This window comes from Patiria miniata, unplaced genomic scaffold (assembly GCF_015706575.1).
Source record: "Patiria miniata isolate m_02_andy unplaced genomic scaffold, ASM1570657v1 HiC_scaffold_20, whole genome shotgun sequence".
In the NCBI taxonomy this organism is placed as follows: Eukaryota; Metazoa; Echinodermata; class Asteroidea; order Valvatida; family Asterinidae; genus Patiria; species Patiria miniata.
This window is the reverse complement of record NW_024037059.1, coordinates 32940626-32954671: the sequence shown is the minus strand read 5'-3', so window position 1 is coordinate 32954671 and position 14046 is coordinate 32940626. Positions and strand designations below refer to the sequence as shown.

The following is a 14046-nucleotide window of genomic DNA, read 5'->3' as shown; positions in this document are numbered from 1 at the left end:
TTTCAAACTGCATAATTTGTCACAAACCGTAGTTAATCTTGAAAAATGTAAAGTCTTTGGTAGCAAACAAGGTATCAAAATGCAGCTGATATGATTCCCCACAGGTGTATAAATGATGTCCCCAATCACATTCAAAATTATGACACCTCTAATGAGTGTCAACTTTCTTTTTGGGGGCATTTTTGTACAAGTAGGCCTAATTACCTTTTATTTAATACCACACAGCATAACAAAAATAACTGTATGAACTAAAGTGTGCAAGTTTGCTTTAAAATTGTAAGAGTTTTTAAGTTACATTATCCAAATATTGTTATATATTTTTGTACACTTTACAAGTTTATCCTTCATTTCCCCTAAACTGAGTTTTATGAAAGGATGTTGACCTCTCTACTTTCCTTTATGCCCAAAGCAGCTGGCTCTTGTACACTGATTACAAGATAAAATGTGTTTATATTCCACCATGGAGTTCATACACATGGCTAAATCTGTTTGTCAGTTTAGCGAGACCTTTAAAAGTTCATAATTAAAAATTGACAGTTTCTTTAGGCCTAGTCACAAGCAAAATTAATATTTGCAAGTCAGGAAAGCCTTTTTTTTCTGTTTATAGTAAGATTCTTGAAGAATGCTGATTAAGTTTTCCCCTGATTTGTGAGAATATAAATAAAGATAGCTCCATGCTGACACCTATTAACACTTTTCCAAACACAGGTGCTTGGCCACTAGGGATTTTTCTATTCTGTTACTGCAGTGCGCTCAAAGAGAGGGGACGAAGGAACATTGGAGCTTCAAAGTTTCCCCTCTCCATTTATAGGACAGTAAATGAAATTAAGCAGCAACATGTATGTTTAAAATGGGTAACATTTTAGTGTTAAAATAATGTGTTGGGGCCACTAATTTACATTGTAAATTTACATTGTAAACTGTGTATGGAATGGGAGAAACTGCAAGGGCCCTGACTCTAAAACTTAACTCGAAACTTGACACTTGAAAAGTCAACTCGAAACTTGAAAAGTCAACTCGAAACTTGAAAACTTAACTTGAAACTCGAAAAGTCAAATCGAAACTCAAAAACTTAACGCGAAACTCGAAAAGTCAACTCGAAACTCAAAACGTCAACTCGAAACTCGAAAACTTAACTCGAAACTCGAAAACTTAACTCGAAACTCGAAAAGTCAACTCGAAACTCGAAAAGTCAACTCGAAACTCGAAAACTTAACTCGAAACTCGAAAACTTAACTCGAAACTCGAAAAGTCAACTCGAAACTCGAAAAGTCAACTCGAAATTCGAAAACTTAACTCGAAACTCGAAAAGTCAACTCGAAACTCGAAAAGTCAACTCGAAACTCGAAAACTTAACTCGAAACTCGAAAACTTAACTCGAAACTCGAAAAGTCAACTCGAAACTCGAAAAGTCAACTCGAAATTCGAAAACTTAACTCGAAACTCGAAAAGTCAACTCGAAACTCGAAAAGTCAACTCGAAACTCGAAAACTTAACTCGAAACTCGAAAACTTAACTCGAAACTCGAAAACTTAACTCGAAACTCGAAACTTGAAGAAAAGTAACACTCAAGAAAATGTCTGTGCAAAGCAGACTCATTCATTGTTACATTTAATGTATATTTGTCAACCCACTGACTTCAATTTGATTGAACCCATATAAACATATATTGCAGTAGTCCAAACTTAAAGAGCCTGCCCAACCATTGAGGCAAGCACCCATCCCCACACAATTCCAGGCCCGGCCTTTCTATTTTTTTAAAATTTAGTTATTTTTATTTCCTTGTTAAAGGAAATCCATTGTTAATCCCATAGACTTTGTACACAATGTTTCTGTGTGGCACTTCTGGCGTTTGTCCGACATCGTTCAAAGTCAGCATATGCATTGTCCTTATCATGATTACGTCATCATGCGATTTTATATGAATTTTTGAATTTTGGACCATTAGGCCTAAGCCATATTTCACGAACGCAACATGCAAAATTCAAAATTCTTTTTGTATTTGGTTTGTTAGGTAATAGGCATTTTCACAAAAGTTTGAAAAATTTGTGACGTCATCATGACGTCATCAAAAATGAAATTTTTCAAAACACATATATAAGGAAAGATCTGATCGTCATGAAACTTGGTGGGTAGGTAGATAACGGTACATGTACATGTACTAGTATGCATCGGTTGATTTTTTTATGATTTTTTTTAATATTTATAATATTCTGCTTCCAAAATTGCACACTTCCTTTCATCGGATTGACTTTAAACTTGGTTCAAACCAAGATCACAGTGACAAAATGTGCATAGAGAAGGGTTTTCAAGATGACGTCATTGCAGGGCATGTGACGTCATGTGATAAAATTATATTTTAGGAATTATTGTAAGCATTTTGAACAACTTATAACTGTATCTTGAAAGCACTCTAAAAAGTGACTGCAAAAGGTCCAACAAAACATTAACATGAGTAAAATGTGAAAAAGCCCTATGTTCTGTTTTCAAACAGACATAGACCTCTAGTTTATTTAACTGTTTCTTGTTCTATTGTTAAGCGCTTTGAGGAATCTTTGATTCATATTGCGCTATGTAAATGCTGTATTATTATTATTATTATTATTATTGCCCCAAAATGTATTTCCAATAATGTGACTCGTGACTCGGACTCAATCTTTGTGACTTGTGACTGGTGTACTGGTAAGGGGTTTGCGCCAGTGGTTTATGGTTAAAGGGAAAATACAACATTTGCAAACATCAAAAAATAAAACTACCAAATCATTTTGAAATACCTTGCTGGACTGTTAGTGAATGACAGTGTAAAGCATCCTGTAAAATCATGGCACCTGGTATACTGTCATTTTTAAGAAAAGTGGTATTTTTGTATCAATTTCCAACGCTGATCGGCCGATCAGCGTTGGAAACAACTGGCTTTTTTTTATAAATACTGGCTCCAATTGACCATCGCACTTGTTTGCAATCGATTACAAACCTATGAACGGGTACGAGCCAGCTACACTGGTTCCCTTACCTTACAATTCCCCAATGTATGTAAACTGCTCTGATTCTTCTTATATGGAGTCAGGGAACCAGACTACAGGAAAATGATCGTTTTTCTTGGTTTTTATAGCATTTTCAAACCCAAAACCTCAAAAAAGTCAGTGTAACTATATTTGCTATATATTTCCAACCCCCAATTCCATCCATTTCTGAAAATTACAGCAAAAGCAAATGATGTATATTCCCTTTAAGGGAAGACGGTGAACTTGCAGCCAAAGAGTTAAGTGTGGAACTTATCATTTCTACACCATTCTACACAATAAACAAACAAATCAACCTGATTTTTGATATTTCTGCGTGCAGCAGCAACCGGGCATGACGGCCCAGTGTTTATTTACAATCATTCAATATTTTAAACCTTATACAGATATAATGTAAGCATAGTAAACAGATGTATCGTATATTCGTAAGAGTCTTCATTTTCCATATGTCCTTATATTTGAGTGAGAAATTCAATATTCGTATTAGTTTCCTCATTGTAACCTTTTGTTTTACAGAGTGTTAAACCATGCATGTACAATGTATATCAGTTCTTACTCTTCTTTACAGCTGTCACAGCTGTTGTTTCTTCATACAACGCTTGATATTAATCCCATTACTGTGTTGACTGCCAGATACACAAAAAACCAGAAAAACTTTTGGAAACATGGAAACGTATACTTGATCTAAAAATTGCAAGATAACTCCTTCAGGCTAGGGTAGCAATAATAACAAAACTTTGCTAAATATACTGGTGTTAAAAATTGTGTGTTACCATTGCTGCTCGCAAGCGTGAAATGATTCAGCTTCAAACCAAACATGTATACAGGTACATGCAATTTCCCATTTTGAACAACTCTACCATATCTCATTTCCACATCAATGCTAAAGTACATTTATTCTAATTCGCCCCAATACCCAACCGAATAAATCAACATTTCTTGATGCCAAATATAAGTTATAATAAGGGCTACAGCCTTTCTGTTGATGCTCAAGTCTGTGCTTTGGGAAGGGGATAGGCTGTTTGAAGCAAACGCAATAGGCTTCCCTCGTTGGATGATGCACCTCCAGGACAGTCTCTACCTGTGATGTGCCTACGTTGACCCAGATACCGGTATATGAATAGGACCACCTTTGCTCCGCCCCAATGTCCTGCAACACTTACTTATCGCGCCGGTGGTCCATATTTATTGGCATTATACGTTTATTGGCATTATACTAATAGGCTGGTGTACGAGTTTCCCTGTCTACTCGAAGGGGTCATCGACTTGTTTGACTTTACACATTGTCGATGGCTGTTCCAGGCAAATTGCAAACTTAAAAAGAATTTTTAATGTGATATAGCCACTATGTGGTCATTACATGAATTCTACATGTCTTATTTATTATAAAATGTGTTATTTTTGCCGGAATTATCCGTCATTTTGCACAGAGATTGAATTTTATACTGGTGTTCAGTACCATTTGTTTGGATTTTTTTGTGCATTCACGTGCAATCACATGCATGGCCCGGCCGATTGCAGTCGGCTGTTTATTATTCTCGTTCCAGGGCCACAAATGCCACTAATAATGCATAGGGCTGATGTCTTCACTGCATGGCATATAATTTATGTTTACACAAAATAAATGATATCTTCTTAACTACTGATCATTTCAAAAAGGAGTTAATTGTTCCATTTTCCAAGAGTTTTGATTTGATGCTACATGTTAAGTTTTTGGCACCTCATGTTTAAAGGAATTTTGCCCTGACAACCCTAATTTATAATGAGGGAATAAATGTGTGTTTGGGAGGTACATGTATTATAACACTCTGTTTAAGACCGGTTTGAGTCTGGATGGGCGATAATTACCAGAGGCGAAGCCGAGGGTAATTATCGCCCATCCAGACTCAAACTGGTCTTAAACAGAGTGTTTAATACCGACCGAACACACATACCTTTTCGGTCCAAAATAATTTTTAAAAATGTCAAAAACTAGACGTTGCCAACCATTTTGTTCAACAATTTTACATCATGTTTTACGAAACACCCCTCTGACTTTAATATGGAATGCCCCTCCACAACTCGTTACCTTATAGGGACACATGGCGTGCGCGTCACGCGTACTGCGCGATGCCGCGCAAAACGCAGCTGGGCTGGTGAAGTGTGAATTTGAGACCATGAAATACTGATTCACTGGTAGTACACTGCGCATGCATACGGGAGGAATTTGAACGTTCAACCAATGAAACGTTAAAAGGCACGGGATTTCATAGGAGTCCAAATTTCATGTGACACTGGAAAAGCGTTTAAGACCAGCTAGCCATGTCTTTATCATCCGTTTAAGACCGGCCACGTGACAGGCTCTCGACCAATTGGAATGCATAAACTGTCTAGTAGGTATTTATGAATACACATTTAATTTTCGGCTATACCGGTAGTAAGCAGGGAATTTTTGCTAACTGTAAGCAGAGCCAAATTGGGCCCCAATCTGGTCCATTTACAGAAAATTAAAAATAGAGTAGCCTGAGTCATCTTTTCCCTTCCAAGACATATGCTCACTCATCTCTGCTATTAAGCAGCTTCATTGGCTCCCAGTTAAGAAACACATCATATAATAAGACGGTGTTTATGGTGTACACAGCTATCACTAAATCATCCCCAGCATGCCAGCACACAGTTGAGTTCATTGGACATTGCAACAACCAACAAGAGGACACTTGCACTCCCCGGGCGACATACATGTTCTCAGCACTGCAAAAAAAGCAGGAGTTAAGGCTTTTACTTATAGCTGGCCTAAGAATCTGAAATTCCATCCCACAATCAGTTCGATACATTACCTCAATGCCAATGTTTCCATCTTCATTTAAGACTTAAATGCACTTTTTCCCTGTTCATACTTGGTTATGACTATCATTACATTTATTCTTAACTGGTCTTCAGAATATGCCCACAGGTGGTATAGGCCTGATGCATTAAGGTGTAATCTTTATTGCCTGTTTTTCTGGCTGGCTAATTGTCGTTGCCCTGCATACATAGGATCAAGCATTGTTTGAGAAGTTTGAATTCTTCCGCCGAGTCTTAAGCCTGCCAATTCATTTCAGGATATCTTGGCCCTGATGGCTGGCATTGAGTAACAAATCATGTACATGTACAATGTACATCAATGATATTGGTTAACGAATCTGTTATTTTTCTATATGTCTTACTACATGTATACTTACCTGGTATGAGGGTTATTATTGTCCCTTTCGTTGTTATTGGTACTTGACATGTTCAACAAGATTTGCACACAAAAATTTGTCTCACATCCTCAAGGTTGTTAATATTGTAGAGCGCCATGGTCCAGTGGTTACGGTGTTTGACTCACAAGATGGTGCGTCGGTTCGAATCCTGCCAGGAACACAGTGTTTGTGTCCTTAAGTAAGACACTTAACTACTATTGCCTGTCTCTACCCAGGAGTATAAATGGGTATCTGTGAGGGTCGAAGACCGATTGAGCACCGATATCGGCTGCTGCTAGGTCCCATGGCCTGATGAACGGGGTATAATTGTAATAATTTTGCTATACATGTTTAAGCACCACAATTATTGTCAGAGCAACCCATTGCCTTAATACACCCTGACACACCAAAACACCACACACATTAGGCACATTGGATTTCATACATGTATTAGCAAGAAAGACAGATTTGACAGAGAACTACTGCCATACGCAGAACTGAGTATGTTGTACATGTAGTAGTCCTTTACATGGATTTTAATTGTGACCCATTTTACAGGATACTCACAGGGTGCGATGATTACCAGAGCAAATGATGGAACTTTTGCTGGCCCAGCAGCTACCCCCACCCTTCGATCACCGGGTTGCACTGCATCACACCACCGGCTCACTGATTGCACCGATTTCCAGTATCAGGAGAATTTGACATGCACCAGTGAGGTTGACTTGAGTTGCTATGGTAAGTTCTTCTAACATTTTTTTCGCCAAGAATTCCAAGGTGACAAGGCAAATCCCTTCTACATGTATTTTCTGTTCCAGGCTACATCTACCAGGCTTTAATCTGTTGTTTTTTATCTGTTATTTTCAGCAGTCTGTTTTCCAACACTGCTATGCTATAAAGTGCAAAAAGGTGTGGGTGCCCTGGCTGGCACCTTATTGTTGGAGGTTTTCTATTGTTGTAATAGGGAAATTAGGACTGAGTTGTGGGTACTTTCTGCTGTTCCAACAGCGTTTGTCCCCTACGGTAATAACTGTCACTCATCAGGTGTGTATGTAGTCCCCACAATTACAGAACAAGTATACATGTATGTGTGTTCACATGTTGAGTGGCAGGGCGCGAAGCCACCTCCCCGTAAAAGCGGGCGAGACATGGTGAGGCCTTGAGTTGCCACAATTTTATATTTCTTTTGTGTACTGAAGAAATGCAAATTTTTGTGGGTGTTAACCTTTGCAGGCCTGCCAACTCCATGCATTGAGTGTAAGACTCGCGCATTTAAGGTTATTCTCATGCTTTCACACCCACACAGGATTTCTCACGCTAAAAAAACTCTCCAAAATGATGTTTAAATGATGATCTTTTGCTCAAAAAATTGGTTAAGGTGGTCATAAATCGCCTTAGATCACTCCACAGAGCATCTATAGAATCCAACATTTGTGGTTCATAACTTCATAAAATGTTATGTCAAACCAGTGAAGTATTCATCCAAGTAAATGACGGTATCAATGTCAATGTTGTTGCGGATGACTGTCTCACTATGACATGTTGTTCCTTGCTTTTTTGCTGTGGGTTTCAATGCATTACATGTAGCAGCTGGACGTCATTGTATTATACTAAAAATCATTAAAACCATAAGAGTGCTCGGGCAGTTTCAGGCACTATATAGCGAGTAATGGGCAAGGCGGTTGCATAGTGACTAAAGGGTTAACTACGTGTAACTTGATTTGCAAGTTATGTTTTGATTGAAAAATCTTGTTTTACTATTTTTCAAATGATCATGGTTATTTCTTTTGCATCATTTTTCCAAATATCGGTACCTTGCTAGCCAATGACTTCAATGGTTGTTTCTCGAACACACCTCAATCTTGGAATATGGATGAAAAACTACCTGGTGCATCAAATAGCATTGAGTCGTGTCTGGATTTCTGCAGGAGCTCATCACTCAATCCAAGGTATGGACCAGGATGCCAAAAATACATGAATAGCAATGAATACATCAAAGGATTTCCATTGGCACTGACAGTAATCCTGGGTTACTTAACGTTTCATCCATTGAATGCTGAAGGATTCCACTTTGCCCCTCCTGTCAAGGTATGGAAGAGAAGTCAGGTTGTTCAAGCGCAAATTAATTGTGCCCTCTGTCGTTCTTATCGCACTAGTCAGAAATTGCTGTATCATGACGCCATCGACACTCATTTGTGGGTCGAGAGCCAAGCGAGTTTTATATCATGAATATTTATATCAGGTAATCTTTGACATATGATTGGTGGATGAATCGGTCAAAGATCAAAATGTTTCTTATTAAAAGTTTGTTATTTTCCCCTCATTTTTGTATATAAACAGCAGCTCATGAATATTGAATTACTAAAAATGACCTAGGGCAAAATTCGTGTTTGACCGAGCTGATTACCACGGTGTGCGGGTATGTGACAAATTTTTGCCACATTAAAAGGTGCTTTTCTCCAACCGAGAGGTTCCCCAATGTAAGTCCAACATCAAATTTGTTTTGGAGATACTGTACGTGTTGCAGTTGTTTTCGTTCGGAAGGTAAGGCCAGCGGTAGATTAATTGCTGTAGATGCAAAAGGTGACATAGTTTGTTGAGTGTGCAGAATGGCAAACGGTTGAGTTGGCTGTAAAGTGTACATTATGCACATGTGTAGAGTACGCATAGCCCTAGCGCATGGTGGTTTAGAGTTAACTCGACCGTTTGCTACATTCATACAGGAGTCTGCATGTAGAAAGCTCATGCTTATAATAATATACTAACTATCATTATTCTCCACATACTTGATCTGGAGTTCACTGCTGCTGAATTTCCCCCACAAACCACCAGCCTGTGAGCTTCAGCGCTTGACTTCGCTGCGCTGAAGGTCAGCAGGCAGGGCAGGGTGACAACCCCGTGTTAACGCTGCGCGTGCCCCGGCAGTGTGTGCATGCATTCATGCTCTACAGCTATTGCGCCATGTGATGTGTGTGTGTACTGCACGGTGGTCTGTGAAAAATGGCAGTTTTTTATCGGTTCTAAAAAAAAAATCTACCGCTGGCCTTCGGATGATATTTCATGAGTCGTTTAAAGTGGTCATAATTTACAAGAAGTGACCAAGGAATACTTGGGGAAAACCTCGCATCAATAATAAAATGGGATTTTCTTCAGGATTTTTAACAACTTTCCAAACAAATAGCGACAGAAAACTTCACGCATGAAGCGTAATTATACCCGATTTTCACAGATATTTTGAACATTATGGGCCAGCTCAATCTCCCGATATTTTAAAATGAGATTTATTTATCAGAATTAATATATTGCACCATAAGTCATTGTGTAAGTCATGCTTTAGGGGCAAATTTGGGTTATGTTTTTCGTGTTTTGTTTCTGTGAAAATTTAGGACGCCATCTTGGATTTCCAAAGTTGCATGATGTCATCACTTTTCTGCACTGGAGTAAAAATAAATGTCGTACGGACAAAAACGATCAAGTTTATTACATTATGTCTATGTGGGTGAAACGACCGTAAAGTGTAGTTACCCAGGGTCCACCCTTAACTTTTTTTTTAATCCTAAGTGACGTCATAATGACGTAATCGGGTGATTTTTTAATCATTTTTGTTTTTGAAAAAAATGTTCAGGAAAAGCCTTGTGTTCTGTTTATTGAAAAGACATAGACCTCTAATATTATTTTATGGTGACTGTCCCGTCACATATTTTTATGTGACAGACAGATAATAACCCCTGCAAAACGTCATCTTTTGTATTTTTGCTATAACTGATGCCAATTTTTTTTTGGGGGGGGGGGGTGATGGAGCAGGGGGGAATTTTCAACGCCCCCCCCCCCCCCCCCCCCCCCCCTTCTGGATCCGCACCTGGGGCTACTTTGAAAATGCTGCTGTTGTTAGTAACAACAGCAGCATTGTTACTCGCATTTGTAGTTATCAAAGAAAAACATCAATATGCACTCCTTTCTCAATTTATTATTCACACAATGCTTTTTTGTTGTTTCCCAGTTTTTTATACTGCAATCATAAGCAGGATGCTCACGGTGGATTTTAACTTATAATCAGATTCTTAACCCTTTCCTTCCCATGGGCGACTTTTGTCGACAAGAAGTACCCCCCTGCTGGTTCCCATGGGCGACTTTAGTCGACCAGGAAACCACACACAGAACACACTCAACACAGATATATTCACTACTTTTGAGAAAGGCAGCATGTTGATATGTTTGGCCGCCCATACATCAACTATATACCAGCTGAAAGAGTGTTTTCGGATCTTTCTAATTGTGTGGTTTATTCTTAGTGTTACTATTAAAAAAAATGAGAAAAGTGCTTCAGAAGTATCCACGCACAATTTGAGGTATGGAGTGCCATTGGGTCATGTGGTGAAATGGCTTGCAGTTTGATAATTGGGACCAGATGAACAAAAAAGCATAACTTTCTTATATTTGCACGTATGGACTTCATTTTTACATCACATAAAAGAGTAAGGTTCAAGGAACAAACTTTACACACAACACTTATGATTTAAATCACTCCTTGGCAGTGAAAATCTGGGTTGAAAAAAGTGAGTTTTTGACTCGTGCTCATTTTTTTCACGCTCTACTGATTTCCGCATGAAAAAAAAAATTCCAGAATCCCAGGTATAGGTTTGATGAGGGTTCAAAATGGTCATGTTTCAAAGAAATTAAGATGACTAGAGCAAAGATATGTAACGGTGGACTCCTCAAAACAAATATGATTGCACCATAAGCTCTGGCCATGTTGCAAGTAGTCTTGCATGAAAATCTTGCATGAAAGCGATCAAAATGATCCCTGCCAGAGCTTAAAAATGTGACGCTAAAAAAAGGCCACGCTGATGGCAAATATGGAACACCATTCTTTTGGTCAATTTTCGGAGACAGAAAGACAGACAGACTGACCAACCGACCACCAAGTGACATGTAGAAGCTGCTGCCAGAGCTGAAAAAGAATACTTGAATGTTTGTTTTATTTATTTATTTCTTTGTTGCAGATTTGCGGCACTTGCTGAAAGTCGGTGTTTTTGTGGCTCTGATGAGGGTAACATGGGTAGCGTTGTCTCCAAACTCAACTGTGCATTGCCATGCAGTGGGGACCCCATGGAAGCATGTGGATCTAATACTAATGGCTACTTTGCAATATGGCCAGGTGAGCTAAAACAATGAACTGGTTCTATCTACCATACACACATGTACGGTTTTTTTTTAAAACTGACCAATATTTGCAATCGTTACTAAAACATTTTTTGGGATGAAGTTCTCTATATTATTACACATTAATTTCTTGTAATGAAACCAAGTATTCCAAAGCCTATATAGCCAGTACCATTACAATTCGAGCCTGAATATAACTTGGAAACACAATGACAAACTATTCAGTTTTAAAGGTGGTAGAAAATCCCAGATAGGAAAAACATGAGTCATAAATAATGGCTGTTAAAGAGCTTGAAAGATTCTGAGGCTTAAGCCGGCCTGAGGTCGACCCGCGATTCGCTTGCACCGCGACAGAACCGTCGGCATCAAGCAGAAAAATAATGGTCAGGTCACAAAACTGAGAAATCGTGTGATTCTCTTGAAACAAGCGGCATCTCGACGCAAAATAATCGCAGCCATGCTCATGTCACCCAGGACGCGACGATCCACCTCGATTCCACAACATAGACTGTCATGTGGCTTCTTTACTAATAAGAGAGTAAATATGTGTTTGGCCGGTTCGGCTCGAGCCATTATCAGCACGCATTCCCCTGATACTGTCTTAAATGTACTTGCGGTATTCCCATTCACAAATACCTTTGAGTCAAAAAGTCGACACAAGTCAAAAATTATACATTTCCAATGATTTTTTTGAACAGTTTTATTTCATTTTTTTACACACCCCTCTAGCTATGGTATGGAATATCCTCTCGCGAGTAGGTAACAATCTCCTTATACGGTGATTGACGCGCGCATGGTGCGTACTGCATACTGCGTGATGTTGCCCAGAACGCGTGGAGTGCCAGTGTGGCTAAACAATTGAAAAGGATGATCTTAATGCGCACACGATCGCATCGTCGTCGTAGAAGTTGAAATTTTTCTATTCTTGCAACTGTTGATTTTTTTGAGTGCCGACTTTTTCTGCCCGTCTTAATATCATCGCAGTTATACTCAGGTTGCAAAAAAATCGGCGACTGAAATGTTCCAGACGGTCGTAGATCAGGCAAAGCTTGATCCTGAAAAGTCAGTCACTAGCTGATCGGTGTCGTCGCAAGGTCGACCTGAGGCCGGCTTTATAACGAAGGCCAATCAATATGTTGGCCTGGGTTGGACTTGAACCCGGTTCCATTCACCAACCAGGTCACAAGCACAAGATTTTTTCATCCAAAAATATTTTGATTTGGAAACAAACGTGCATATTGATGATTTTTATTTTCATTTCAATGGAACTTTTCTAGTTACTGTTGGTGCACCTGGGGGCGCATGGACCACCGCAACTGGCTGTCTGTACTCGCGTGACTTCCCAGCTCGATACCAGACCACGCGCATGACAACCACTGATGAGTACACAGTGACTCTACCCACGCGTGCCTACATCTCTCTCATGTTCAAGAGCTTCGACATCTACAGCGGTGACAGCGTTAAGTTGAGAGACAAGTCTGCTGGGTCGGCAATGACGACAGTGGATCTGACTCCGCCCAGCTCGCCAGGGACTGCTGTCATACCTTTGGATTTTCGAGTGTCAAGATTTTCACTGCTGTTCGTTTTGGCAGCCAACTCGCCTTCAGGGAGTAATTATGGTTTTGTCATCTGCTATGAATCACTTGGTAAGTTTAGCACCAATAGTTAATTCTTAAAGAAAACAATATGTGGTCTGTTGAAAATTAATACTGTTTAGTCATGAATATGTATGTATTTTAAATCCAGCTACTCTAAAGGTCTTAACTGTAATGTTGCAGCTCTTGGTGTCGACTATTTCAGCCAGTGACAATTCTGTATAAAACTAACATTTATTATTATCTTGCAAATCAATACATATATGCATTAAACCTAACACAGTCACAATTACATGTAGAGGCCGTCCATAAACTATGTACGCACGAAATACCAACTTTTTATACCCCCTCCCATACGCATGGCATATGCAGTGGTATCTACTACCTCACAAAAAATAAACACTGTATTCTGTTCAGTTCCAAAGATACAGTTCAAACTTTTTTGCCAAATTTTGACCTGAAATTGCTTGTAATTTGATGTATGATGACATGGTGATGTCACATATTCAGACTTAAGCCCAGCGCACACCTCTCAGTTCACCGAATCACCCCATCACTGGTACAGATTTTTCACCATTGTGGTTAGACGACCACGTTACCTGCACGCAATTCCATTCTATAATCGGTCACATGATGATCAGTCACACGATGACAATCGTGTGACTTCCTTTGTGAATCTAATTGGTTAACAAAAATATTTAGTCCTGTGAAATCAGATCCGGTGAAATCAGATGCAAAAAAAATCAAACATGTTTGATTTCGTCGGGTCACCCAGTATACGGTCAGATCAGTCCGAATTTTCAGCGCACATCTATATGGTGCCCGGAGTATCCGTTAAACTGGTAAAATCGGAAAGGTGTGTCCTTTGCCCTTGAACCGTTTGAAGACATTTAGTTTAGTCGGAAAAGGGGGGTATCGTGCACCCTCGGAAATCAATTTCTAATCAACGTCTCTAGGTCAGAAAGAATGTGTAGAAAACGATTTGCTATGTTAAAAAATTCAAAAAATGTCCCACGTATTGTTTTTATGCAAATTAGTGCCGCCATTACCGAAAAATCTATTTTT

General features: G+C 39.1%; 1 protein-coding gene across 9 annotated transcripts in view; it reads left to right on the top strand.

Annotated features, from left to right (window-relative positions):
* LOC119728719 (soluble scavenger receptor cysteine-rich domain-containing protein SSC5D-like) overlaps positions 1 to 14046 on the top strand; it is a 58198-nt gene that overhangs the window by 19827 nt on the left and 24325 nt on the right. For all 9 annotated transcript variants that reach the window (XR_005271133.1, XR_005271132.1, XR_005271134.1 and 6 more), the window contains exons 3-6: positions 6782 to 6961; positions 8046 to 8172; positions 11227 to 11381; positions 12664 to 13032. Coding sequence is in view for 6 of the 9 variants with exons in the window: in XM_038201059.1 (XP_038056987.1) it covers positions 6782 to 6961; positions 8046 to 8172; positions 11227 to 11381; positions 12664 to 13032 (831 nt within the window). In the remaining 3 variants the exon portion in view is untranslated. The remainder of the gene's footprint in view (positions 1 to 6781; positions 6962 to 8045; positions 8173 to 11226; positions 11382 to 12663; positions 13033 to 14046) is intronic.